Genomic DNA, 23,687 nt, shown 5'->3' with positions numbered 1-23,687 from the left:
TCTTCATCTTTCTTTCTTTGTTTTAATTAAAATAATGGACCTTATCAGTGTTTTTTTTTTAATGGATCAAACAATTTCTTATCTTTGAACTTACATGGTTTCGGGCTTAGGAGAATTATCTGTATGGACTGTACTGGGATTAGAGCTTTTCAACTATTGTGGCATTTCTAAAAGTTGTTCTGAAGATGGTACAAACCATAGTTTTGTGGTCCTGACATTCTTTCTGAAAGATGTCAGGTGTCACTTTTATGTCTTACAGACCATAATATGCAATAAAAACATACATTCCCTGGATCACTAGCCACAAAATAGGGCCCAGTTTGGGTGCCAGAAAGAGGTCTGTTTAACAAATGGCCCTTCTCTTCCTCTCACCATCTAGATGATGTCCCGGCTCCTCCCGCCCCGTTTAATCACCGTATCGTGACAGCCAAACAAGCAGCCATCAACAGTTTTTATACTGTGAGCAGAACGGAAATTTTAGGAGGGTAAGTAATGCTCAATTTTAACACGCTTTCAACAAAGGAAGAGAGTTTTCAAAGAGGCAGATCCTGAGGATTGCGTAAATGTTTGCCAGCCTTGACCCAAGAACCAGAAACATCATAAAGAAGCATTTTAAGAGATTGCAAGCATTTCTGAAAATCGTCACTGATGTCAGAAATGTTGATGTGGTGACAGTGACTGAAGTCCACATTTATTATCTGCTTTACTTCCCATGTTGTAATGTCTGAAAGTGGGAGAAACCCTAGTGAGTCACCAGGAAGCTTAGAAGCTGTTCAAAACTTGAAAATGAAGATACAAAATGTAGAAATGAGTGAACACTGTGTATTTATTGTGGCATGTGTTAAATCTTTTTTTTTTTTTTTACCATTATTGTTGGTTTTCCATCTATGTCATTACTGTATTAATTGCTATTATGTGTTTTGAGTGATTGCTTCAGTCACCGAAGAATTGTTTTGAAGGATGTCTAAATGTACACTCTCCCCTTGAAGGAGGAAAAGTACAGTCCATCAGACCGAATTTATTAGTGGGGGATATTCCTTCCTCTTCTACAATAGTCACAACCCTCCTTTGATATCTTGTAATTTAATGTCTAAATTTTAAAGTTTGCTACTGTCAGCAAATCTATGTGAAATAGCAAAAGGAAGCAGAATGTTTATACTGCTATACACAAAAGTTACTTACCAACACATGGAAAATATGCATAGAAACTACAGGGCATGTTTCTGCATTTGGTCATTGGTGGGGGGTCATCCCTACTGTGAAGTTTCTTCTTCCTCTTCTGGCTCCATATTTCCTTTGTCCTCCACGAGGGGGAACCACCTGAATGCTTCGCTCGTCAGCCTGCTCATGATAGAGAACTGCCCTTGAGACTATGAGGAAGGGCAGACAGACAAATGGGAACTCTGAAACGTGAATAGGTGCCCTGGGAGTCTTTAGTATTACTGCACGTAGAGGCCCATTCGGGTCATGAGGGACTTCAGTGGTAACCCAGCAATTGTCTCGGAAGGAGAATAGTTATTTGCAGAAGATGCTTTGAGAAAATTCCAAGGGCATTTTCTTTCCTTCCTTTTTTTTTTTTTTTTTTAAAGATGTATTTATTTTAGAGAGAGAGAGAGAGTGAGCACAAGCAGGGGGAGGGGAAAAGGGAGAGGGAGAAGCAGGCTCCTTGATGAGCAGGGTACCTGATGAGAGGCTCCATCCCAGGACCCTGAGATCATGACCTGAGCCGAAATCAAGAGGGCGATGCTTCACCCACTGAGCCATCTGTGGCACTCCCAGGGCATTATCTTCATCAGTAGTCACAGGTGAGGTTCCTGGGCTGTGTTCATGTGGTCCACTAAAGAGACTAGATCTGGAATGGTAGTTGGAATTCAGGTCCTTCTTTGGCTTCTGTTTACAGGAATGTCATTTTCTGAGACCCATCTGTTTTTGCACAGATGTAGCTGAGTTGAGCGGGACGTAGTGGTGGTCACCACACTGCCTCTGTCACTTGTTGCCACCATCCTCACCTCTGCAGTCCTCCAGATGTGGTGGGCCTTCAGGTCACAATGTTGCTCAGGAAGCTTCCCCTTCGACCCACACCATGATAGCCACATTGCACAAGCAGGCACCTGTGTTCTGTTTTACTAAATCAGGAATCAAAGAAAGAAGTCGTATTTTAAAATTGTTCAAGACTGTGCATTTCGATATGTGATTACATGTGTAAGAAGCTGTCCTTCAAAGTATATATAAATTTATATCCAAGATAAATTGTCAAAAAATCTCATGGGTGATTATATTATATGTATTTTTATTATGTGTATCCATGTGCAATATTGCTATTACTTTATTTATATGCAGTTTCCAAAATAATTTTATATGGCTGACCCACACCCTGTATTGTTCATATGCTTACAAAGCCTAGCTTATTCCACTCATATGTATTCAGAAAGCTTCTCTTTTTTCCTATAACAAGTTCTCAAATTTTAGGCTGCATGTGAATCGCCTAAGGAGCTCTGAAAATGCAGATTCTGGGGACTTACCCTGGATTCTGGCCTTAGTAGGTCTGGGGTAGGGCCGGGAAACCCCTCAGCCCGTGACAGAGAGACCGCACTTTAATATTATTTTAGAAGCTTATTGGCTATAGTAGATACACTTAACAGGTTTGTTCACTCAAACCCCGAAAGAGAAATGCCCCGACAGCTGCGTCTTCCACTGGGGCGCACCTCACGCGGCACCACGTCCTCTTCTTCCACAGGGGGCGTTTTGGCCAGGTTCACAAGTGTGAAGAGAAAGCAACAGGTCTGAAGCTGGCGGCCAAGATCATCAAGACCAGAAGCACGAGGGATAAGGTAAAGACCGTGTCACGTGGATCTCTCCTTGTCATCATCATCTTCACTTCGCTAAAACATCTGTCCTTCTTCTCAGGATGAAGTGAAGAATGAGATCAACATCATGAACCAGCTGGATCACGTGAACCTCATTCAGCTCTACGATGCCTTTGAGTCAAAGAATGACATCGTCCTGGTCATGGAGTAGTACGTGTTCTACCGGCCCCCAGCCCCTCCCCTGCACAGCTACGTGCAGACCCCATGATTACGCAGCCGTAGCTCTGTCTTGCTTTGGAAGTTGCTAGATCTGTGCTTAGTGCACTTCTGATTCCGACTGGCATGTACCAGACAACTGCATCGGTTTCAGAAGGAAAATTACGTAGGAATCCACATCTCCATGTGTGACTTTACTGAGAAGTAGAATAACCTCATAGACATAGCTTTAGATCTAAGCTATAAAACTGTCAAATAGCCAGCCTAAAGGTTATTATGGTTAACCTGAAGGAAAGTGATTTTGAACTACACTTTATTTTCAGCCTAATCTTTAATACAAAGTTCACATCAAATTCTTAGTAATTGGGACTAAGAGACTTGCAACTAGGTTTCATTTTTGTAAAAATTTAGTAAGCAGTTAGAAAGTGAGTAGTTCTCATTAACGCTGATTCACTATTGTGATTCAGTTCATTCTTTCCTCCGCTTGGGGTTTTGTTTATCATTGCGCAATGGGAATTTGGGTAATAAAATGTCTAGCATCAGAAGCACACAGGAGTGGATTAAAGCCTCTGCCTTTGGCTTAGGTCATGATCCCAGGGTGCTGGGATCAAGCCCTGTATCAGGCTCTCTTCTCAGCAGGGAGCCTGCTTCCTCCTCTCTCTCTGTCTGCCTCTGCCTACTTGTGATCTCTGTCTGTCAAATAAATAAATAAAATCTTTTAAAAAAAAGCACATAGGAGCTCTTTAACACTGAAAGTCTGAGGAGACCCCATTTGACCTTTGCTTGGTATTTGGGATTCCTCTCCCTGCCTTTGTAAGGTCCTCTTTATCTTTTGTATGTGTTAAATATACATATATGTTTGTAAATGGCAGATGTGAACTCACTTCAGAGCTGCAGCCACTGGATGATGGGGACCTTGAGGCTTTCCCATAGTGAAATTGATGGTAGCATTAAAGGGCCTCAGCTAAGCATCATCTATCTGAGATAGTGATGGAGGTAGAGAAGTCACACACACCTGCTGGAGGAGTTAGGGGAGCTTAAACACCCAGCTGCTATACCAAGAAATAGCTGTGTTCAGGAAGGAGTCATACTCAGGACTTCACACCTCTTCCTTCTGCAGTGTGGATGGAGGGGAGCTGTTTGATCGCATCATCGATGACAACTACAATCTGACCGAGTTTGATTCCATCCTGTTCATCAAGCAGATATGTGAGGGCATAAGACACATGCATCAGATGTACATTCTCCACTTGGATCTGAAGGTAAAGCATGCTGTTTGGAATGAAGCCCCTTCCACTCTCCCCTCCTGTAGATCAGTGGGTCCCGTCAGATACTATTTGCCAGCTTGGGAAATTTATACTGTCATGAGGTACATATTTGGAAATTAAAGAAAACCTGGATTCTTAGCGTCATCTTCCTAATCCCAGCTTTCATCACCCCCTAATATTTGCACATCTCTACCTTCAGGGACAACTATTCAGATTCTTGTAACTTCCCTGTGAAAGAAATCCACGTGGGAGATCCTTTCCCTAAAAGATTAGGATTAAAACCACCACCAGCACCAGCACCAGCACCAGCACCGTGGGGGTCATTGCTGTGTCCCTCTCATTTTTAGAATAAGTAGGTAGGAGGATTTTAGCTAACTCAGAATTCCCTAGTGGTAGCCAAGTTTTCCCACTCTCCAAGCATCCTTAGTGGTCTCCAACTCTTTTAGGAGGCACTGGACTTTAGGGATTTGTTTTTCTGTGGTCATGCTAGAGCAGTGAGTAGATACCTATGGCAGAATGGGGTATAGGACAGCCAGAAGGGCAGTGCTAAAATGCTGAGGAGCTGGGAAGGGTGGTGGAAGTGGGGCTGGCACCAAATTGGACATGGTGGAGAACCTATGTAAGCAGCGGGGAGCCAAGCCACCTGCCTTTCTCATCTAATTTAATGACCCTTCCCTTTTGATCTCTCTTCCATTATGAAGTGCCTAGAATTGGACTATAAATGGTTAGAACTAAGGAAAGACCCAGACTCAGTAACTCTGATCAGCTCTAATATTGTGGTTAAATATCATAAATTGCCTCTTCTTGTGTGGCACAATCATTTTCTCATTTTCCTGTTTGTACAGCATACCGTAAGATAAAATATATATTCTCTAAAACATACCATCAATTGCAAGTCATAGGGGATTATAGAGCTAAATAAATTTAACTTCCTTAAATTGGTTTCCATAGTCTACTCTTCTTGTAACTTAGCTTCCCTCACTGTTTTGATTTATGTGTGCTACCTCTCCCATTCACAGGGCAGGAGGAAGTGGTGTATGAAAGACAAAGTCAGAGGTTGAAAATCATTAGCAAAGCGCTGGCTTCAAACTGAGTTTTATAATATGTGTTTCCATGGAGCATTTTCCTTGAGTGTAGATACTCTGCAGATATCCCTAAAGGGATTTGATTGGCAACTATAACTAGGACCTGACCTGTCATAAGTCAAAAAGCTCAGTATGTGGCTTCATAACATTGATTGAAGACTTGCAATGGGCAATTTTAGTTATGGCTTGAAGGCAAAGATAATAGTAAAGGCGACAGCTGGATGGGTCATTAAGGACCACTCATCCCTTACAGAAATCTCCTTGGAAGAAAAAGGACCAAAAATATTAAGAGTGCTTATCACCATTGGAGGGGAGATTATAGGTGACTTAAAAATGAAAAATGGTCTCCTTTATATTTTTCTGGGTTTTGCAAATCTTATTCAATGAACATGCTTTTCTTTAATAGTTAGAAAAAAATTAACTTATTGAAGTGCCTTCAAAGCATAAACACATTTTTATATCATAGTATTCTTTGACAATTGGACAACTTTATTCATATTGATCAGTTATTTAACCTGAAACCAAATGTTCTTATAGAGTTTCCACTTCATAGCTTTTATTCATGGACACCAATTTTAGAGATATTTTAGAGATATTTTAGAAAAGGACTTCCAAAGACATTATGTCAACCAAATGGTCCATTGAATGTTGATCAAGTGCTTCTTAGTTTCTGATCTCATTTGAACCTCCTTTCCACCAAGACAGGAAGAGAGGGAATAGCTGTGATCCCACCTATAGGATGGGACATGGGATCCTGGGCATTCAGCAACTTGGCTAATGTGCCCCAGCTCTTAGGCATGAGTTGGGACTAGAACTTGAGAGTTCCAAGCAATTCTTTGAAAATTCTTTTTTATGGATGACCTAGACTTTAAATCAAATTCCCTGTTTTTCTCAGACCTCAGTTTTTCTGACCTGACAAATACAAGCATCCTTATAAGACACTCCATAAACACCAAGTTGCAATTCTAATATCCATGTTTTCTCCCTCTTCACCCCCCTAGACTGTCACCTTGACGGAGAGCAAAGACTTAACCAGAGTCAAACTCAAGAGAACACTTAGTCAAGGGTTTGGGCACTGAGCACAAACTCAGCAAAACTTTGGAATTGCTGAGAATGAGGAATGAATGAGGGGGAAGTCTTCCTTTTACACATGACTTTCCCATAGACTGAGCGCAAAGGGAACATCTGGAGGTCAGGAGCGTTCACGTTATATTGCATACTCAGTGTGGTTGTTTAAATGAATCAGGCTATTTCTCCTGGAACTCATAAATCTTCGGGAAAGATATTCCTCCAAGAAGGGGAAATTCGTACTTAATAATTGTAGAGGGGCAGAGTCAAGTCCGAGACAGCCTCCACCAGTCCATTTGGAAGGTACTGAAGCAGGCTCCTTGTCTTTCTTCCCTCAAAGAGGCCTCTGCTTGAACTCACACATTATGGTAAACTGCAGAACCAGGGAGAGAGACAGGCAGGGTAATGCAAGGTTGGCAGGGTACCCACAACCTCATCCACCACAAAATTAAAGGAGAAAATACCCACACAGACAAGCCAGACCCAAAGTGAAAGGCCTGATATGTTTTTCCTGAGCATTGCTGTATTTTTAGTTGTGGTTCAAGGACAATTTGAGTGAATGATGGTTGTTTTCATTGCTAATGTGTCTCTTTCTCCTGGCAGCCTGAGAATATCCTGTGTGTGAATCGGGATGCTAAACAAATAAAAATTATTGATTTTGGATTGGCCAGAAGGTATGTGTATTTGGACATAGGTATATGAATGGAGGTAGTGAGCATGTTGGTGCTCTTTCTTTGCAAAGATAAATCTGATACACTTCTTGGTTTTAGACTCTCATTTAGAATTAACTTGACAAAAATTATATCCCAGACTTACCTTGCTGACTTTGGAATTGGAATGTTTAGAGGTTTCTACAGTGTATCCAAGAAAAAAAAATAAGAAAACTTAAAATCTTATACAGTGAAAGTTATTAAATTTGAAGACATTAATTTAGAATTTGTAAGTTTGTCTTAGTCTTCTTATTTGTTCCATCCGTAAAGAGAAGATTTACTTTAAAAAAAATGAATATGAGATTGCAAAGGGTTCTGGTTCCTATAAGCTTTTTAAGTGAACAGAGTTTATATGTGGACTTCAGTCCTTTAATGGTGAATATAAAATGGATGCAAATAATTGCATTTCACTTACGCATTAAGATGGCCATACTCAAGCCATTGGTATGTCAAGGATTGTATCAGTTTTCCTTTTGTTGTGTTCTAGATTTCAGGTGTTCTAACTATTTTTACCAGCTTTCCCCACCACTGTTTCAGGTTATTAAGGTTTTCCAGTATGAATTATGACTCTTAAACTCCTGGAACTTTTAAAAACAAGTTTTAAACACGATTTCCTAAATACATGGTTTCTTTTAAAGCCTGTGTATTTAAAGTTTGCTGCGTGGCTGAAGTTATTTTGTCTTATAGACAGCATCTTTTCAGTTTCTATGACTGTTGCTGTTTGATTGACCCTCTCATCCCTCCACTTTGTCTCCCAAATTCCAGGTACAAACCCAGAGAGAAGCTGAAGGTGAACTTTGGAACTCCGGAATTTCTTGCCCCTGAAGTTGTGAACTATGATTTTGTTTCCTTTCCCACTGACATGTGGAGTGTGGGCGTCATTGCCTATATGCTGTAAGCAGGTCTCCAGTCTCTCTGACACTTACACACAGGCATCAATTTAGGTCTTTTAACAGATAAACAACACTGTGCCATGTTGAGTCACTTTCTGGGCTCTGTGAATCCTGTGGGTGAAAGGAGTAAATTCTTTCCCTGCTCATCACCTGAAAAGTAAATGTATGTCTACTTGTAATTGTGTTAACTCTTAGGACAATACCTCATGTAATAAAAGTAATTAAAAAGCAACTTGGGGGGGAGGTGGGTTGGGAGAAGGGGGGTGGGATTATGGACATTGGGGAGGGTATGTGCTTTGGTGAGTGCTGTGAAGTGTGTAAACCTGACGATTCACAGACCTGTACCCCTGGGGATAAAAATATATGTTTCTAAAAAATAAAAAATTAAAAAAAAAAAAAGCAACTTGGGTCCTGATCTCCTAAATGATGAAGGTTAGCCTTACCCCTCAGGGGTGACCCTTTGGTGTTTGCCATCTGAGGGTGTGGCAGACTTCAGCAGCTGTAAAGGCTTTAAAAAATGAGGTTATGCTCTCCTTAGAGATTTCATATTTCAGGGTGGCTGCTGGTGTTTCTGCAGGTGTTTCTTTAGGGGCCAGGGTGGAGGAGTGAAACGTTTTCCTGATTGCAAAAACATATGATAAAATTATGCTTAATTATTAGGTTATTTGCCTTCTCTCAATTTTAAACAACAGAGCCAAGAAAAAGCAACCTCTCTGTAAAGGGTTTGAAGCTATTTAAACAAGACTCACTCTGGTTCCTCTGTCTTACAGACTGAGCGGTTTGTCTCCCTTCCTGGGGGACAATGATGCTGAGACCCTGAGCAACGTCCTGGCCTGCAGGTGGGACTTAGAGGATGAAGAATTTCAGGACATCTCAGAGGAGGCCAGGGAGTTTATCTCCAAGCTTTTGATTAAGGAGAAGAGGTAACCCAAGTTGGTTCCGGGCTTTAGAAGAAGGAGGGAGAATAGGGAAGCATACGCTACCATAATACATGGAAATAACTCCTAAATTCTCTTTGTGACATCTCTGATGCCTGAGAAAAGTTGTAAGTGGAAGGAGTTTGATGCTCTTGACCTTGCTTACTGAGATCAGGGACTGGTTTGGTCACAAGGCTTGAAAGGGGCTGCAAAAGCTTCCCTGCTTCTGCCTTTTGCAATAAGACTCTAGCAATTAGGGGCTCTTACTGGGCCTCAAAATGAAGGGTTTGGGATAAGTTATTTCCATAACCCCTTTCACATCTACAAAGCACATATCTGGCTCTGTGTAGCTGAATACTTAACTATCATTTCATTTCAGAGCCTGCTGTGGGCCAGACTGTGCCAAGTGCTTTATAGGCTTGTCTTTTAACCCCTATCCATCTCCGAGAGGTGGGAATTATCATTCCTGTTTTATTAATGAGACTTTAAATAGTTTTCCCAAGAGCATATGGCTAGTGAGTGGCAGAACGGAGCATCCAAAATTCAACCTTCCCCTAAGGCTGCCCACTTAACTATTACATATTATGTGGTCTTCTATTTTCTGTCCTGCTAAAACCACGTTAATTCAAAATTCAGCAGATGGAGGCGCCTGGGTGGCTCAGTCTGTTAAGCATCCTGCCTTTGGCTGAGGTCATGATCTCAGGATGCTGGGATCCAGCCCCGCATGGAGCTCCCAGCTCAGTGAGGAGTCTGCTTCTCCCTCTACCCTTCTCCCCTGTTTGTGCATGTGCGCACTCTCTCTCTCTCTCAAATAAATAAATAAAACCTTAAAGAATTCAGCTAATGAAGAAAAGTGACTTTGAAACAGAGGGGCTTGCATTTTAGAATTACAGGCAGTGAGGGGCTCGTGGGTGGCTCAGTCATTAAGAATTACAGTCAGTGGAAGGATATTGTGATTTAGTCAAAAACACTTTTTCAGGTGGTTTTATATTTAAAATGTAAAATGGTAAACAGTGTTTAAGATTTTCAAGGCCAACCATACTGGCTTCACTGTTTTATTATCTTTATGGCTTTTAAGTTATTAATAAACATGACCGTGAACAGATAGGAGGGTGTAATTGGGGGGAGGGGATTAAAGAAGCAACATGGGTCTGGAGCTATACCTGCACCAAGGAGGTGTTTTATCAGTAGTCTTCCAGGAAATGGGTCTGGGGCATTGAGAACACATATTTAAAGTCTGACCCTGTCTATAGGTAACCCATGATCTAAGAGAAGAGATAGATATTTTTTTAAAGGATAGAATACAATGCAGTTAATGCAAAGGTAGTCTGTTGAAAAAGGTCAGTCGGGACTGAGTCCTAGAGGGTAAGGAGGACTTAGCTAGGCAGGGGGTGTCAGTGTGAGGAGGGGGCACTGTACAGACATGGGTTTTATCTTTCATGGAAAGGCACAACACCTGATATTACCATTATTATTATTATTATTATTAATATTTATATATCACTGAACAATAGGCAGTGAACAGATGGAAAATGTCAACTCTATCAAATCTTTGGTGGGAGAGATCTACATCTACTGAGAATCTATTAGACAGATATGCTTTTATGTGTTATCTGATTTAATGTTCTGGATTAAATGAAGACACAGAGGCTGATAGTAGTCAAGCAGTCACATGGCTAGCCCAGGGCAGGTCATAGCCTTGCTTCGTGGCCTCCAGTGCCATGTCATGCCTGCTCCTTTGGTCTGAGCAATTCTCTAATACCTTAGGAGGGATAGCTACACATTTAAGCAGAAAGACAACTGGGCAAGTGTTCAAATCAATAGTTGGATGAAACTACAGTCAAAACCTGGTACCAATATCAGAGAATAAATTTCTGGATGCAAAAATAAACTTGAAACTGTACCAAAATTTTAATTATCTGCACTATGTTATTATTTATTTTTAATAGTCAGCTTTCAGAAATTTATATTACTACAGTACAGAAATAATAATTTTTGGCACTTTCAGTTATTGGAATGCTTCAGGAGGTCCAATACTGAAAATTTATGATATTCAACAAAATAGCACTTCCAGGTGAGGTTGGTGGAGGTCAAGAGTTTCAAAAAAAATTATATCTGGCTGTTTAAGGTCCTACTAATGGTGATGTTGTCACCAAGTTATTAAACTTTCCTTCATGGATTCAAGTTAAGAGTTTCCATCTCTTCAGGTCTTTTACTTAAATGTTCAGTATCTGATGAAGCAATTTTACTGAAGAAATCTACAAACTGGAGCTCCATGCCCATTGGAAACTACTTTCTTGATACTATTTCAGAAGTAGGCTCCAGACTGTTGCACTCACTTATAGTTTTTATTTTGAAAGGTTATTAGGTTTAAGGTTATAAATGTTAGCACACAAGACAAATTTATAAAACTCGGAATTAGAAAATAATATCATCTTTATAATTCTTTCCCATGTTATTTTAAAATCATATAAACCTTTGCTGGTTCAAAAGGATATAGTTTCTTTGTAAAGGTATCTAATGAACTCTCTCTCAGTATGTACATTAACCCCTTATCTATTTAAGTCTTCAAAATTTCTTTTTAAAAATATTTATTTATTTAATTTGGGAGAGAGAGAGAGAGAGAGAGACAGAAGAATGTGTGGGAGGGGTAAATGGAGAGAGAAGGAGAATCCCAAGCAGACTCTGCACTGAATGTGGCAGAGCCTGACGTGTGGCTCAATCTCATGACAGTGAGATCACGACCTGATCATGACCAAGAGTTGGAGCTTAACCAACTGTGCCACCCAGACACCCCCAAAATTTCTTAATTCAAAAGTTAGTGATGCATATTATTCAAGAGCTTTAAGAGCTTTAATATGTAAAGTCACTTTTATAATTATCAAGAATCATTGTAGCATTTTGTTTTTGGAATAGTAAGTGTACATTTATTTTTTTCTGCTGATGGATAGATGTTCAATTCATGAAGCTCAAGCATTGCATGAAAAATGGTTACTTGTGTTGGAAAGTGGATGTTCAACTATGAACAACAATTTTGAATTATTTGCCTCATTTGTCTCACTGCTGTTGTTACCCTGACTGGATTTGATAGTACCCTACAATCATCAGTGATAGTTCCAGAGAAGATAGAACTGCCTGTGAATTTGACACTTGGCCATCTGGTCTCTCAAATGCAATGGCCAGAGTTGAGGTGAATGACAGATTCAGGCCTCCTTAGTGTGTCTCTGCTAACAGCCTTCCAAATTTCCCTTTAGCTGGAGAATAAGTGCAAGTGAAGCTCTCAAACACCCTTGGCTGTCAGATCACAAGCTCCACTCCAGACTCATCACCCAGGTAACGGAGGCTTGTTGCTTTTCCTCTTCTTTTCTACCTGACCTCAGTCTTTTGATGATCAGAGGCTAAAAGCATCTTAGTCTCATATGGGGCTCTGTCTAATTCCATCTCTCATAGCCTTCCAATTTTGTGCTAATGTTGAACTGCTTAAAATATTTTTATTGAGCAGTTGTGTGAGTTTTTTTTTTTAAATAAATACTTCTTACATGGTTTAGGAGATATTTTCAGCATAACTATTTATTATGTTTATTATTCAATCATTGTACTCATTATGATATAAATTACATCACTGTACTATGTGCACACACTTATACACATATATAGTCTAGAATATATAAACAAACAATATTTGGGAATATATGGGTTAGTGTACATTCAGGATAAATATGCCTCCCTAAAACAGAACTCAGAATTTTAATGTTTATGGTTACATTGTTCAGTCTTCTCTGAGCACCACAAAGCTGTGAGACTCAGGTTGATCCAGAAAACAACATAAATATATGTGAAGGAGACTCTTACCAAAGACTGAATGAAGATGACCTAAATACTTGTGGTTTTTTTCATCCTTTTTTTCAAGTTTCTAATTAAATTCAAGTTAGTTAACATAGAGTGTAATATTAATTTGAGGTGCAGAATTTAGTGATTCCTCACTTACATGCGATACCCAGTGCTCATCACAAGTGCTCTTCTTAATCCCCATCCCTCATCCAGCCCATTCCCCGACCACCTCCCTCTATTAATCCTCAGTTTGTTCTCTAGCCTTAAGATTCAGCTTTCTGGTTTGCCTCTCTCTCTCTCTTCCTTTTTTCTGAGTACTTGTTGACAATAATTGAGCCCATACTCTGTGTGAACTTCGTACAATAAAATTCCTAATCTACTCTTACTGCCTCAATTGCCACTTATGTTCTTGTAGCCATCTGTCTCTTTAGCACAGATTCTTTTCCTAAGTTTCAGATCCATATATCCCCCTGCGTACTTGACATTTCCATTTGGATCTTCTCAGTCCTAAACTGAACTTGTCTTCCCCATCTCCCCTCCTCCTCTACCATCCTCCAAGAATGACCCCCACTGAGTGGCTTAAGCCAGACCCCCTGGGCTTTGCTGTTTCCTTCCTCACCTGCATCCTTCCATCTCGTATTTAATTTATCTCCAAGTTCTGTACATTCTTTTCTCTAATTACTTCTAGAATCTGTCTAACCTTCTCCATCCTGTTGGTTATCCTGGCATATGACACCCCTCATCTGAATTACTGTAACAGCCTCCTCTGGACTTTTCCACTCACATCCTATGGATCATACACATAACACAGAACCAGAAGTGTAACATTTAAGATACTCAACCAAACATTTAGGATGTCTAACTGGCCAAGATATATAGAGAGGCAATAAGCAATATCTGTCTTCAGGCCTCATTGGGGAAAGTCTAACTTGAGCATCAGTTAAGATGGTGGTCATCATGCTCTGGAGCCATATGTGCTTGATACACTTTCATTTCTTCCATCTCTGCTCCCCATCCTTCCTACTCCCCAGGGTTTTAGAGTGGAGCTTTTTCACTGACCAACAAACCTTGGAATGACTGTGTTTCAGGTACTCATTTTTTCCACATCCAGTTCTTATTGAAATTAACTTTACTTCTAAATTCAGCATCAGAACTGAGTTTTATTTGTGTCTGAATATACCTTTCCTTGATAATTGGTACCAATGTCAAGTAAAAATAGACTTTTTACCTAGTTGGTACCTCACCCAGACTACATAAACTGCTTATTAGGGTTACCAACCTATTTTGGGCCAATTTTCCACCAAGGTATTTTTATCCAAGCTTATTGGTATCCAAATACACTTTGACATGGCAGGACAATATGGAAACCACTGCAGATAAATAATGACATTATACAGTTTAAAAAGTGCTTAAAATATTTTTTAAACCACATAACAACAACAAAAATCACCTTTTTGTTATTCTATCCAACTGTTGGTACTTAGGTGAATGAACGTTTCAAGAATGATGGGGATTTGGAAAAAAATTTCCATTGTAGAAATCTAGTTAGTTATCATGAAAGTTATAATTATATGGTACTGTGCCAGGCACTGTTCTAACTGCTTTACAGAAGTTAATTCATTTAGTCCACATGCCAATTCTCTGAAACAGGTACTGTTATTCTTCTCATTTAGATGAGGAAACAGAGGACAGAGGTTAAGTACTTGTACAGGATCCCACCAGGTGAAAATGATGGAGCTAGCATCCCAGTGTAGACAGGCAGGCTCTGGAGTCTGAGCAGAACTTCACCACTCTGCTATCCTGCTGGATAATGGGCTTCTGGGCAAAGGGGGCCTGATGATGTTTCCAGAACTCTTTACATTCTGTACATTTTTGGTGTTACTAAAAGCCAGTATTCAAGCTTAATGTATTTTATTTTTCAAGGAAAAATTAAGGCTAGATTTTTCCAGAAGATTCATTTTTGGAATAATCTTGGTTCCGATACATTCTATAAAATCAGAATTTAACTTTATGTTGAGAATTGAAGTCTTATCCAAAACTATATACTATTTAAATCTAACTTTTATTTTTAAAATCTTTCCAGAACTTTTATTTATCTCTTTTAATTGTTTCATGCTTAAAAGCACTTACCATTCCTTAACCACTAAGCCTGCCTATAATCAGTCAGTAAATTTAAGAAGGATTTTTTTCCCCCAGGAATTAAAGCCTTGTAGCTCTCTGCCTTCTGTAGTATGCTCTTACATTTCCAACCATCCATATATAACCCATCTTCCATCAGAAACAGCTCTCAGCTGGAGTGGAACAAAGCATTTCCAAATTACAAATCTGTTAGAACTCATCAAGCACCTACTGGAGACTTAATAAATGCTTTGGGCCTGAAGGAAGGAAAACTGAACAACTATGACATTGTTTCTTCTTTGCCAGAACTAACAAGTCTATCTTTCCTTTCCATTCCCAGCTTTATGACCTTAGATCATGCCCTTTTTCCAATTTACGGAACTAATAAAATACCTTAGAACACGATATTCTACCTCTGTCCATCTGTTCTCTAATTCATCAAATCATTACTTCATTAATGACAACTCTGATCATCTTACTGTACCACCAAAAATTCTTCCACTGTTCCCCATCGTGCACACCAAACACACATACCCAGCAGTCAAGGCCTGCTATGACAAGCCCTGGTCTCAGACATCTAGTCCTGTCTCCGCTACTGCTTCTAGCTTAGTCAAAATCCCTCTGTTTCTGATTCTGAGAGTGATAACAAGGGAAAGTGGGGAACATGCTCAAGTTGGATCCTGAATGTAGGTCAATGTGTCTGTCAGAGGGTCATGAATATTGTGGGCTTTTTTTTTTTTTTTGGTAATTCTTTTAATTTTTATTTATTTTTTAAATTTCTTTTTAGTGTTCCAGAATTCATTGTTTATGCACCACACCCAGTGCTCCATGCAATATGTGCCCTCCATAATACCCACCATCAGGCTCACCCAACCTCTTACTCCCTGCCCCTCCAAAACCCTCAGATTGTTTTTCAGAGTCCACTGTCTCTCATGGTTCATCTCCCTCTCTAGTTTCCCTCACTCCCTTCTTCTCTCCATCTCCCCAAGTCCTTCATGTTATTTCTTATGCTCCACAAATAAATGAAACCATATGATAATTGACTCTCTCTGCTTGACTTATTTCATTCAGTATAATCTCTTCCAGTCCCATCCATGTTGATACAAAAGTTGGGTATTCATCCTCTCTGACAGAGGCATAATACTCCGTAATATATATGGACCACATTTTTCATATCCATTTGTACATTGAAGGGCATCTTGGTTCTTTCTACAGTTTGGCGACTGTGGCCATTGCTGCTATGAACAAACAATGTAGGCTTTTAGAACATCTCTCTAAGAGCATTTTCTACTCAGTAGCAAGTCATTAACTCTTCAGGTGTTCTCATAAGTTAGGAATGAAGTGATTAAAAAAAAGTTCTAATCTTTCTCTAAATGTTTTCTGGTTTCCCTAGAAGAAGAATTGTTGCTCTAATGAGAAGAACCTTGTGACCAAATAGCCCATGGAAGGCACCCATTTGAAAGGTTGGTCTTGGATCTTTTCCTAAAGGGATGTTTTTGCAAGCCTTCAGAGAGAAGAACAAGAAATAAGTCAAATGTGTACTACACTGTGGGAAGGAGGGCAGTGTTTCTGCAGAGAGGGAGGGCTCTGATTTTAGACTGCTTTGTGTGCAACATGGATCTGCCATTTTCTAGCAGGAAAAACCCATTTCCTTATTTATGGATTGAGCATAGTCTTACTTCCTATGCTTTTTGAGTGGCTCCAACAAGATAACCCAAGCAAAGCCTGCAGACCAAGGCCTGGAACATAGAAGGTGCTCAATAATTAGCTCAGGAGACTTTAATAGCTGAAGAGGACAGTCTCTGGTTGTCCTCACAATTGTGTGGGATCAGAGGAAGTATTTGTAATTTTTTTGGTTTTTGTATTGTTGGGAAAACCAATCTCAGAGACTCATAGACTACATAACTCCCCCAAAGCTGTGCTGCTAGTACATGGTAGAATGTGACTTCTCAATTGTCTCTGAATTTAAAGCCCATGCTTATTTTCTTCCCTGAGTTGCCTTCTGGTATTGGCCCATTCTTGGACCTGGAGTAATCACCACTTCATACAAACTTCATACCACTTCATACAAAGCTTCTACCCTACTTAGAATTTTGTCAGAAAACATAAGCAATAGTTTTACACATGAACACATTTGATTATATCAATAAGCAAGCTTAATTTATGCTCTGAAGGAAAGCCCTAACACAGTGTACTTATCACAGAGGACTTTTAGGAATCCCAATATTTATATTGTTGTTGAGGGACCATTTACCTTCCAGCAAGTCAGTTCTCTAATTTGGGACAGTAAGTCCATGGCCATTGCTTCAACTCAATTTTAACAAATGTGTGAGACCTTCCAGTCTGTGTTCTTGCTGCCCACTGGTCTTACTCTTTTATTCTGATTGGTATTTATTCTGGTCTGAAGTTTTGGTTTGTCTGTTTGACTTTATATTCTTGTAAAGTGTTGAATCTTTCATAGAATAAGATCATGCAAAAACAAATCAGTAAATCATAACAAAGTCACAGACCAGAGTTAGAAAGCATTCAGTCCTTGGTGCATGGGTCATTTACTTAGAAATCTGTCACATATCTAGAAATCTATGAAATACCAAAAGCAAGCCTTGGGCTTCCTACTTACAAAGACCATTCTCATGTGTCAAAGTAAAGTTTTTGGGAAAGTAGAAGAAAGCTTTACATCTTGTGAAAATGCAGAGAAGGAAAGTACTCTCCATACTCCGAGGCCTGGGTCACTGGGCTTGCTGAGGTGCAAACCAGCCTTCCCTGTGAGTGGTGGGCACCAGAGTTTGCAGGCGGCTCTCCCTCCCAATTTTATCCACAGTGACCATAAACCTCAAGGGTTCACCACAAACTGCATTCCTACCATGAGCACTGGAGTCACTTTTGAGGCCTGGTAGGAATGAATTCATTGGGTGACAGGAGGTTGCATTGCAAGGCAGACCTGTGACCAGGGTCCAGCAGGGAAAGAATGAGGAAGGAATGACAGTGGGAGATGGTAGAGTCCTTCCATGTCACATTGGCACGTTGACCAATGTGATGGAGGATGGTGGCAGTCCAAGAGGTGGCATTCTACAGAGGACAAAGACATGTGAGCCAGTCACACTGGCGCTTGGATACCGTTTTGGTTGGAATTGCTTGATGGCGACCTTTCTCTGGGCCTGCCTCCAGATAGTCACTTGGGCTGGCTGCCTTCCTCTCCTTAGTCCCTCCAGCTCCAGTTAGCCACAGAAATTCACCTTGGTTGCACTGCAGGTCGGGGAAGAGCTGTTTCAGGTCCATGGGATGTGGGCACTTCCTAGTTTACTTCTTTCCTTTTTTTTTTCTTTCAAATTAAAATGTAAGCTTAATATATTAACTCTGAGTGCAGCCTCATTTGAGAAGGTTTTTTTTTTTTTTTTTTTTAAATCATTTTTTTATAGTATTTCCTGCCAGGATAAGATGGGGGTTTTGGCAAACTTTGTTAGGAGTAAAACCAACTTTGTGATAATATTGATTTTTAAAATCTGGTGGTTGAAGATTATTCCTGTGGAAAAAGAATGACTTCCAGGCCCTATGAATAAGGCAGGATCCACAATGTAAATTGAGGCATATAAATCTCCAGCAATTTGTTAGAGGTTTTTTGATGCGTTGAGGAAACACTAAAATCAACCCGGTGGCATTTCTCTTTGGGTTTCCATTCCATCTTCTGCCAACCTGTGAAATAAAAATGGAGGATACGTCCTCAGATCCATAGGAGTGATGTAGGCCTGCAAACTGTGTGGGCCCATGTCACACACCGTCATAATGCAATGAAAACGTTCCCACACCCGCTTCTTGATGTCACCTTGATGTGGGGTCAAGCTCACAGGACAGAAAGTGTGGCAGAAAGCTCAGGAGCTGGCTAGGCTTCATATGAAACAAAGCGGCCTTGTCCCTCGATCTTGCAAATAGTACGAAAATATCTTGCATAAACTGAAAAAATAAAAACCCAACCCAGCTCTGGTAAGCAGTGGAATCCTGCAAGGGGTTTCTTTTTTTTCCTTCTCACACGCACACATGCATTATAAAAAATCATGTGTGGTTTTCCTAAGGGGCACAACCAACTAATTACAATTTTAAAAGCCCTGCTGAATTAACAAGAGTCATATTTTGTTTGCTTTGCAGGAAAACTGCTGTGGTTGCTGCTGTGTTGGGAAGATTTTTGGAAAAATCAGCAGTTCTGATGCCTTGACCCCAATGATGACGGGTGGCTATGGGGGCGGGGGGGGTGACGCTACACTTGAACTTGGAGCACCCAGTTCAGGGGGTGCCTACTGCTGTGGTTCTGGGGGTGTAGACAAGCCCCATGCCCCTTTCCTCATATCCCCACATCCCACGGTAGGACACAATTGGGAAGATGTTTCCTTGACATCTTGAGTTTTCAATGTTTATTTTTTAATTTTAGTTGCTGGGATAAGGGGTACATGATTTCTGCTCTTTCTCCGCTTACTAGAACAATCAGACTGGAGATTTACTGGAGACGTTTAAACCTGGAGGATACCTTGAGAGGGAGAAAACAGCTTCCAGTCCTTAAGCTATCTATGCCTTTCAAAGGGGTGATCATATCACCAGAAGAAAATTATGTCTTTTGCACCTTTGAACACTTGGTTTCTCAGATATATATATATATATATATATATATATATATATATATATATATATATATATATATATTTGATTTGGTCTGAAATCAGGTGACTCCAAATGATAAATAATTTGCTTTCTGGAACTTGAGCTGTCTCTGAATCCTAAGGCAAGAGGCATCAGACATCATGTCTTCCATTGGTTCTGAACTTTTCTCCCAGTTCATTGGTTTCTTCCAAATAGCAATTCTACTTTCAAATGAATGGCATGCATTTCACAAGGCACTCTCTGCTCTCTTCTGACTGAGCATTCATGAGATGAAAGGCACTAGTTTTCACCACTGGAGCAAGAGGTGTTTGCTTACGGCTAGTGTTTAGAATTTAGAGTAATGGTAACAGTCCCAAGAGCTTTCCTCACGCTGCTGTTGTCAATGAGAGATGGGCCGTGAGGATCCCAATTCCTAGGGACGGCACTTTGCTTCCAGTGTTGAAACTACTTTGGCAATAATGCTCAAGTTTCTGGTTAAATTCCAACATTTCTGAAGCCCAGTGATCTCACCCACGCAAAGTCTCACATGGCTCAGCGGTTGTGAAGAAAGAACACTCAGAAGTCAGAGGTGAGGCAAACACTCCTGCTCACTCTTTGGATATGAGAATGATTCCAGTTGGAAGCTTTTTGTTCCTGAGCTCATGAGCCATCTCATTACGGATTTTTAATAACGGAAGTGAGCCCTACCATATATAGCACAGAAAGGCGAGGGCCTCTCGATGGTGAAACGTGTGTGTCATTTCTTGGTGAAGAAGAGGCCGTGCAGAGCCACACTGAACTCCTATCACACATCCAGCCTCATGCTTGCCATTCAGCTTCTTAAGCTGTCCTCCTAGTTCCCATTTCCAAAGAATTCCTGTGTTGAGATCAGCTATAAGAATGTGTTTTTAGCTGTAAATGGTTCTAGACTCCAATAGACACCATATACCTTAGCAATGGCTGTATTAGTGATGTCAGTTTTACCTGGCATTGGCTTTTCTCCATCATTGCTCATATCCACCTAGTGGATCCTTCTAGCATGCCCGTGAATAACTGCATGTGTAATGTTCTTATTCTCATGTGCAAGGTAAAGGGGAGGTAGAGACAGAAGAAAATGTGTAATTTAGTGAAGACCACATGCCAATTTAGTGGTCATGCTAGCTATAAAACTGACTCCTTTCTAGCTTTGCTCTTGCATTATGATGCATTTCTTTTTTCCTTTGGCCTATGCATTTATTCAAGGTTGGTTTTCTCCTGCTCCTGTTATGTGACTATACTTAAAATATTTAATTTGGTTTCCTTAAAAAAAAAATACAAAACAACAACAACAAAAAAAACTCAACACAACACAACAAAGCCCTGCGACTGAAGTGTTATATTACTGGGCTATCTTTAGCTGATGGTATTCATCGAGTCTGGAAAAAGACAAGCCAATGCATGCATTAATATGCAGACCGCAGAGAGCTGGCATCTTCTCAAATGCTAAATAAGATGCAAGGGTCTGATTTGAAACCCCTCATGGAAGGGCGTTTTTCTGTCCTGGAGGGTGGAATCTACCAGATAGAGCAGGAGGTCCTTTGCATCCAGGTCCCATTCTGACTCACCTTGGCAGAGAAACTTTCACCAGACCCCAAAACATGGGAGAGGCAGCGTAAGCCAACGGAAGGAATGATTTCTTTATCAAATGAATCCACTAAGGACCCTGCAGTCAGTGGGTGTAATTTTTTTTTTTTTTTTTAAAGAGGTTTAGAAAGGAGACTCTACTTTTTAAAAAAAGGATCCCCTTTGAATTCGGAGTTTAATTTTCACATTTGGATGGGGACCCCCCCCCTTGTCAGCAGGGTGCCTTTTATACGAGAGCTGAGGATAGTCTGCATTGCAAAGTTGATGATTACAGTCTCGAGTTACAGCGAAATGGGAGAATTTCAGTCTCCTGCTCATCCTGTTCCCTCCCTCCACACCCAGTGTGGCTGCTCCTGCAAGAACTGGTAACTTGGTAGATTGCCACTCTGATGGGAAAGGGGGCTTTGCACAGCCGAGAAATCAAACCAGATGCAAGCACGGACCAGAGAAGCTGAGTCTGGCAAGACTGGGGCTATTGTGATCAATTTTTCCAAGAAGTCATTAGGATTTGATAGCCTGATTTGCTCCTCCGCCCTCCTAATGGACGTTATGGCTTCAGTTGCTTGCATCAGGCAGTAGCCATTTCTTTGGAAAAAGGCAGAAATTCAGCACGGATGTGGCACTTCCCACTGCCTGGAGAGAAATAAAACTCACAAAGGATTCAAGAAAAAGCATGCCGTCATTTGTCATTTGTAAGATACCAACACTTCCCCAGAACCTGTTGCTATTTAAAAATCAGGGAGAAAAGAGCTCATGCCCCAGTCCATGCCATGAAAACATCTGAAATTGGAGTTTCACCTGAACTACCTTGGGGAAAGATTTCTAGGTTGAAATGGGGTAATTCTCATGTTTGTTTTTAGTCTGACTTGATATTATTTTGCTTTCTTTCCTCAAAAATGTAAATAGGCACGCTGCTATTGTTGTGGCTTACTTTGATGTGAATGTGTTTTGAAGGCTGTGTGAATTATGTATGACATTTTCACCATTTTTATGGAAATTAGCATAGCAAAATTTTTTCTTGTTTTATAATCAAAATATGTATTTGATATCAGGAAATGAGGGTCTTATTTTTTATTTCATTCCTTTTCTCTTCCTTCTGCTCCCACTACCCCTACTTGAGGCATGAGCCAAATGGTGTCAGGTTGCATACATGTACTAGTTCCGTATGGATGACGGGCCAGTTTCAATGAGGAAACCTCATTTGGAAAGTCCCTCTGTGCGAGTGTGACAAGAGGGCAAGGCAGGTGTCTGTTCCTGGGCAATTTCGGCATGGGTGGAGGCTGTGCCCTTGCTGTGGCTCACTTCTCAAAAGCCATGATGATGCTTCCTACCTTGCTTTTGCTTTATCTTTTCGCTTTCTTTTTTCTTCTTTCTCTTTCTTCAGTTAGAATCAAAGTCCATCTTCTTATCCATCACGGTGCTCCCCTAAAGCCTTTTTGAGATAAAAATGGTATTTCCAAAAGTCAAGTTGCTTGCTGTCCTAAAGGAAACTTGAAGCTGGACTATTAGATGACTAGATGTTCGAGTCCTGGATGAAGGTGACTTCCTTGTCTAGCATGAAGTCGATGGTTTCTCCCGCTAGAAGTCCTACATATGTCTCCGAGCTCCATTTTAGTCAGGTGTCCTTTCTGTAAGTGATCTTGATGTGGGTAGTTTCACCTTCCATGAAGGCTTATAACTCAACTACTACTTATTCGAAGGAGCAGAAAACATGAATACCCGAGTGTTCCGGTCTTGAACTGTATGTATTTTGTAGTTGTCCCAGCTGATGAATGTCAGTGAGTCCTTTCAATGAGGTTTAGTAGTGTAGGTATGAAATAAAAATGTATTTTTAATGTGGTGATTGCACATTTCATGTATTTTTTTTTATTTCTGAGCATAGTTTCATTCAGCTGTATTTCTTTGCCTTACAAAGATGTACAACCGTCATATATATGTATTATATTGAAGAATAAACATGGACCTTATTTATCCTTTGGTTAATGAGTTAAATTATTCAGAGTGGACTTGGTAATTGCAATACAAACTCTGTCCTTTATGATAAATTCTGATATGTTAAAAATCCCATGGCATTTAGAACACAATACCTTAAGAATAAGGTTTTTTTCTTTTTAAAGATTTTATTTATTTATCAGAGAGAGAGAGAGAGATAGACAGAAAGAGCATGAGCAGGGACAGGGGCAGAGGGAAAAGCAGACTCTCCACTGAGAAGGGAGCCTGACCCCAGGACCTGAGATCATGAACAGAGCCAAAAGCAGACACTTAGCTGACTGAGCCACCCAGTCGCCCCAGAACCTCATACCTTAAAAAAATGATGCCACACTACTTATTTGGGGTTCCAGAAGCATTCATTTTTGGCAGGGCCCAAGGTGGCAAAACGACTCTCCCACTTGAAAAGAGTGGTGGTTGGGATGTATCCACACAGATTTGGGATTTTTTCCCTATTAATTTCTATTAATAGAAAACATGGGCTGAGGTATATGTAAAGTGTCTAGTGCCAGAACAGTGTTTAATAAATTATT

General features: G+C 40.3%; 1 protein-coding gene across 3 annotated transcripts in view; it reads left to right on the top strand.

Moving 5' to 3' along the window:
- MYLK4 (myosin light chain kinase family member 4) overlaps window positions 1-23,136 on the top strand; it is an 80,939-nt gene extending 57,803 nt beyond the window's left edge. For all 3 annotated transcript variants that reach the window (XM_059179108.1, XM_059179110.1, XM_059179109.1), the window contains 10 exons: window positions 380-485; window positions 2,738-2,831; window positions 2,908-3,017; window positions 4,144-4,285; window positions 7,048-7,118; window positions 7,920-8,048; window positions 8,818-8,970; window positions 12,219-12,297; window positions 16,307-16,376; window positions 19,057-23,136. In XM_059179108.1, coding sequence (XP_059035091.1) covers window positions 380-485; window positions 2,738-2,831; window positions 2,908-3,017; window positions 4,144-4,285; window positions 7,048-7,118; window positions 7,920-8,048; window positions 8,818-8,970; window positions 12,219-12,297; window positions 16,307-16,351 — 929 coding nt within the window. In that variant the 3' untranslated portion in view covers window positions 16,352-16,376; window positions 19,057-23,136. The remainder of the gene's footprint in view (window positions 1-379; window positions 486-2,737; window positions 2,832-2,907; window positions 3,018-4,143; window positions 4,286-7,047; window positions 7,119-7,919; window positions 8,049-8,817; window positions 8,971-12,218; window positions 12,298-16,306; window positions 16,377-19,056) is intronic.
- The last annotated feature ends 551 nt before the right edge of the window (window positions 23,137-23,687 follow it).

This window comes from Mustela lutreola, chromosome 6 (genome assembly GCF_030435805.1).
Source record: "Mustela lutreola isolate mMusLut2 chromosome 6, mMusLut2.pri, whole genome shotgun sequence".
Classification (NCBI taxonomy): Eukaryota; Metazoa; Chordata; class Mammalia; order Carnivora; family Mustelidae; genus Mustela; species Mustela lutreola.
This window is presented reverse-complemented; position numbering and strand designations above follow the sequence as displayed.